The following is a 5,097-nucleotide window of genomic DNA, read 5'->3' on the forward strand; positions in this document are numbered from 1 at the left end:
TTTAAAAATAAACACAAAACTATTATAATTGTAGCACAGTAAAATTGTAACACAACCAGAAATACAACTTTTCCTAGTTTTTAAAACAAGAACCTAATAGAAACATATTTGAGACTCATTCTCCCAAGTCTTCTTACCCACATCACAATTACGAACTACTCGAAATCAGAAAGTTATGAAGTCACTAAACCGAGTAACGCACCCGCACCCGAGACGCCCGTCATCCCAAAAACTACAGCAGCAGAATCTAACAAATGTAACAGAACAAGCAAGGCACAAAAAGCATCCTAATATATAACAAACCTCATCCTAGATATACGCATTACTTTTCTTCTACGATGGTTTTGCTTTTTTTGTTATGGGGAGTGTGCCTGAAAGTGTAGGTGAGATCAGAGCCCTCAAATGAAAAGGTTCTTGTTTTTTTTTTTTTTTTTTTTGACAATGACAACAAAAGGAAATTTTGAATGGCCTAAATTCAAAAGGTATGGATCAGGATGGGACTGGCAATCAGGAAATGGATTCTTTGCCAACAATGAAATTTCGGAGGGTCGTGAGAGAACTTATGAGTCTTCTACACTGGCGCCAGCCAGCTGAATTCGACGCTGATGAACGTCCCAGTTGTAAACCCGGGCTATCGTCACCTGTTACATGTTGTGCAGCATCAGAATTGTAACAAACTAGAGATTGACTTAGCATGTCACTCTTTATTCAATGATGACCTATATAGCATGCACTTGAAAATTGTGTTCATTATGAATTGTCCTAAAAAGTAACAAAAGATTATGTATATTATAAATAAAATAAAACTTGGAATGGCTAAATATTTGAGATTTTTTTAATATTCACGAGGGGCCATTAGACATACAATTGAATTCGGGTCTAATAAGACGGTGAGTTGTAAATAGACATACATACTACCATGACCTATAAGACACAATATTGAAAGTTTAGACACTAATTACATGCCGTTAATCTTTAGAAACCTTTTCGACACAATATTGAAGGTTTGGAGATTAAACTTCCAAGTATAACCCATTAACTTGATATGAAAAAATTATCTTAAAATTATTTTAGTACGATTGGCTACCAACAACGTCGTTTAATGACTCAACGCTAATTCACTTCAGATAATATGGCATTCAAATCAGACAAGACAGAGATATTTGAATGTCTTCCTATTTCACATTCATTTCTAGCAAATTCCAACTATTTTGGCTGAAGAGTTGTCCGTTAATGACTTCAAAACCTGCCTAGTTTAGAGTTTCTAAACAATGGGTTATGTTGCCTTATCTTTCAAAAGGAAGTTTCACGTTATTATGACTTTTTCAGCAGAAAATATTCACTCAACAAATAGTTTGAAACAGAAAGGGGTATTTACCTGAGTTATTGTCACCTGGTCCCTCAGAAACTGTAGATCGGCAACAAGAACTTCTAAGCTTGCTTTAGCATTATCTAGATTCTTCTGTAGGAGGGCTGTGGCCTGCACCAGCAAATGTGAAGACAGCCATAACTAGTGTACTTTATTCCAAAATTGGATAAGGAATGGAAAAAAAATAATTGAAGGGAATTTTTTAAAGAAATATCTGTAACCTCTTCACATGAATAATCCAGCATGACATTTGCACCAAGCCACAGACAAACTGAGTCAGTTTCCTCGATACGAGCCCGGGAATATATGCCTTCAGAGATCTCAAAATCTGCTACAAGTGGCTGTGCATGATAGCTAAAGATAAGCAAATGGCTCAAGAAAATTCTAGTTCAAGCTGGTAAAAGTAAGGAAATCCCATAGCTCGAAGCTGCTCAGAACTTTAAAAGTAGAAGCTTATACTCCAAGAGAAAAACAACAAAACCAAAGCCACCATCTAGCTAAGGCTATTTGACAACAGCAAGTGATAGTCCTATACTTTTACTTTAGCAATTAATAATTGTCCAGTAAGCCCTAGCAGATTCTTATGTTTACAGCCTGTGATATTCTATTTTATCATCTTTAAGGATGCACATAAAGCATGAACAAATTGATAAAATTCAATAAGAGTTATCAAGAGTATAATAGATTAATGTAACTTGTAAAACTAGCCTTCTTTTTTTTTTTTTTTTTCATTCCTTTCTTTTCATCTTTTATCAGCAGGAAACCATATGGGAATAGCACTCAAATAAAGTTGGCCTTTTCATTTATAAATAAATAAATAAGAGGAAAAGAAGAAACAGTAGTATAAGCAATGGGAGCATGAGAAAATGGTTTACGAGTCCACACGTCCCTATAAACCAAATGGTATAAAATTAGTAGTTGAAGTTCAAATGGCAATTAATGTTTTCAAGGCTTAAGGCATACAAAATTGCAGGAACTGATTGAGATTTGATTGCAAAGACAGAAAGATAAAAACAGGACCCCTTTTTGAAGGTGTAAGAAAAGAGGATTACGGAAAATTAAAGAAATGAAGGCCTTTAAAGAGAATGTTTGAAATATAGGCTTTTTAGGTCCGTTTGTGTAAACATTTATACAATGGTTTTCAGGCAATTATTTTTTAAAAAAATATGACACATGCACCTCAGTTCAGGAAAGCAAGCACCCATAAGAAATTATTTTAAATTGCTGCATCAAAAATAAATTTCAATATGAGATAATATTATAATGCAATTCACTTGGTCAATTTGATAACCACATATCTCTAAGATGGTAAATAACCAAAGCTTCCGTTGAAGACAAAAGGACGAACCTCACCAATGGCTGCATCCTTCTTTGCTTGTAAAGTAGCAACTATATCCAAACACTTCTTTATGTCTGGAATCTTTGCCTGACAAAAAAAAGGATGGAAGGGTCACAAAAAAGGATGATAGTTGAGCCACGAGCAATATTTATGATTATGCAAGACTAAGTAGCTACACATTAAATATTGCCTTCAACTATGAGAAAATAGTAAATATTGCCTTGACTTAATAGTCAAATACAAGCTACACATTTTATAAGATTGTAAAGTACCATTTATATAAGGAATCTGCCTAATCATAATGCTGAGAGCCTAAGGCACATAACTTCTTCATTAAATCAAACACATAACAGCTATACACACAAGGCAGGTACCTTAGCTTAGCCTTGTGCATGCATTTTATCCTTTGTATTATAGGATACTTATAAGCCAATGATCAAAAGAGAACTTGTAATTTCTCAAACTCCATCCTCTCTTTGTTCAGAATATCTTGATATCTAATATCATCAATTGTTTAGCTTATACCCAGATTGTATTCAATAATTGGCTAAATTCGAGAAAATACCCTTGAACTTTGAACTTCACTTCAATAATACCCTTGAACTTTAGCATTAGTACTTTTGACCTTTCAAAATTACCCTTACCATTAGTAGCGGAACGAAAAACGTTTATTATTCTTCCTTCCCCTCTCTTTGCAAATTCTTCTTCCATGCAACAAATGGAACTAGTGCTAGAAGGCTTAGACGCTTTAGTTGTTAAGGCCAATATATAGCCAACATGAAACAAATGGAACTCCTCAACCTATGTCACTGCCATCAACTTCATGGTTTGCTTCAAAATTAAGGGTTCTATTCATTTGGCTCCAAAAATCAAAATCGTGGGTTTCAAGAACTTCCCTCTCCCTCTTCCCTTCCAACCTTTTCATTTTCACTTTCAACTTCCCCCATGCAAAATCCTAACTTCACTAAAATTTCTGATTAAAAAACCCAAATGATTTTCTTTTCAATTATCATAAAAAAGAACTCCCGAATTACCCAACATTAAAATCCATATTCCCCAATCCTCAACCACTTCAAATCTCAATCTCAATTCTTCATTGTCTTCAATGGAGGTTGCTACAATTTGATTTCATTCCAGTAAGGAACATCTTCCATCGTTTTCTCAGAAGCACTTCCCCAAATTCCATGAAACCTACAATAGAAGCACTTACCCAAATTTCATGTGTATTTTCTATAATTTAGCCTTTAGCAATATGAAAAAATAGTGACGACAATATTTGAAAACTTAAAAAAAAAAAACATGAACATATACACGAAAAATCTGACAGCCAGTATCCAAAAACTAAAAAAGAAAAAAAAAAAATGAAAACCTGCAGGTCCCTTTGTTGAGCAAGGAGCTTCATCTCAACTAACTTGTACTGCTGAAGTCTGCATGAAATATTTGCAGAGGATCATCAAAATGAAAAACCGTACAAAAATGGGGGTAGAGAAACAAACATGAATATCTTCTCCCAGGGACCCAATTTTTTTAAAAAATCATAGGAAAGAGTTGAATTAAACAACATTCATTCACTAAAATCTACCAGCAATTTTTACGTATTCAGTATTAAATACCACTCTAAGCGAAGAGAGAATTCCAAGATTCACGTCAAGTGCTCAGCAACAAAAATCTAAGACCTAACTAAGCCATGTAAAGCTCTAGGATTATAGACTTACGCTACGAAATCGAGAAGCTCAAAAACAGGGCTCTAAATCACGCAACTTGAATCCAATCCACATCAATAATAATGACACTCCATAAAAGTAAAACATCAATAATAATGAAACTCCAAAATACTAACTTCACTAAGAATCTAGAAAGCTCAATACACTCTCAGCCACTAGAAACAGGTAAAGCTCCCTAAAAGTAAAGCTGCAATACCACAACTGGTAGCGATAAACAGAAAATATCGAGTTCACTAGCACATATATCAACTCCTCAATATCTTGATTGTAGCTTACAACTTAGAAAAGGACTTCAAAGTGAAAGAAACACATCAACACGTGCCAGCAAATCACTACATGTGAGAATAAGCAAAACACAGATTCAAAAGCATCAAGCTGATGCGAACAACGCCGCCATTTCCGGATTTGAATTAAGTCGAAAGAGAACGAGAGAGTACCGCTCTTGGAGAAAAGCAAGGGCGGATTGAACATCGAGTTCTAATTGAGAGAGATAGGTACGAACGTCCTCCACAAATTGAGCCGCCGGAATTCCTCTTCTGTCAGTGACGACGGCGGCGGAAGAAGAAGAAGAAGACGACACTGAAGCCATTTCCGATCGGAAAAAACCCCCCAAAGCCTCCACAAAATTAAAATCAAAGCAACCAGTAAATTGCTCTTTAATTTCA

The 5,097-nt window shown here is 35.1% G+C and overlaps 1 protein-coding gene across 1 annotated transcript; it reads right to left on the reverse strand.

The window, feature by feature from the left end:
- Window positions 1-5,097, reverse strand: LOC111791831 (prefoldin subunit 3). The gene is made up of 6 exons (XM_023673315.2): window positions 4,870-5,097; window positions 4,078-4,135; window positions 2,718-2,795; window positions 1,591-1,710; window positions 1,379-1,480; window positions 1-641 (listed from the first exon to the last, which is right to left on the reverse strand). The coding sequence occupies exons 1-6, from the start codon at window positions 5,019-5,021 to the stop codon at window positions 561-563; spliced, it is 591 nt and encodes a 196-aa protein (XP_023529083.2). The 5' UTR covers window positions 5,022-5,097; the 3' UTR covers window positions 1-560.

The sequence above is a fragment of the Cucurbita pepo genome, chromosome 3 (genome assembly GCF_057944985.1).
Source record: "Cucurbita pepo subsp. pepo isolate OVF chromosome 3, ASM5794498v1, whole genome shotgun sequence".
NCBI lineage: Eukaryota > Viridiplantae > Streptophyta > Magnoliopsida > Cucurbitales > Cucurbitaceae > Cucurbita > Cucurbita pepo.

Excerpts from the sequence above, each read along its gene's own strand:
- LOC111791831 (XM_023673315.2), bottom strand. The coding sequence starts at position 5,021 with ATGGCTTCAGTGTCGTCTTCTTCTTCTTCTTCCGCCGCCGTCGTCACT. Across the intron at positions 2,796-4,077 it reads CTCAACAAAGGGACCTGCAG|GCAAAGATTCCAGACATAAA; the intron begins GTTTTCATTTTT and ends TTTTTTTGTCAG. Across the intron at positions 642-1,378 it reads ACCAGGTGACAATAACTCAG|GTGACGATAGCCCGGGTTTA; the intron begins GTAAATACCCCT and ends AACATGTAACAG.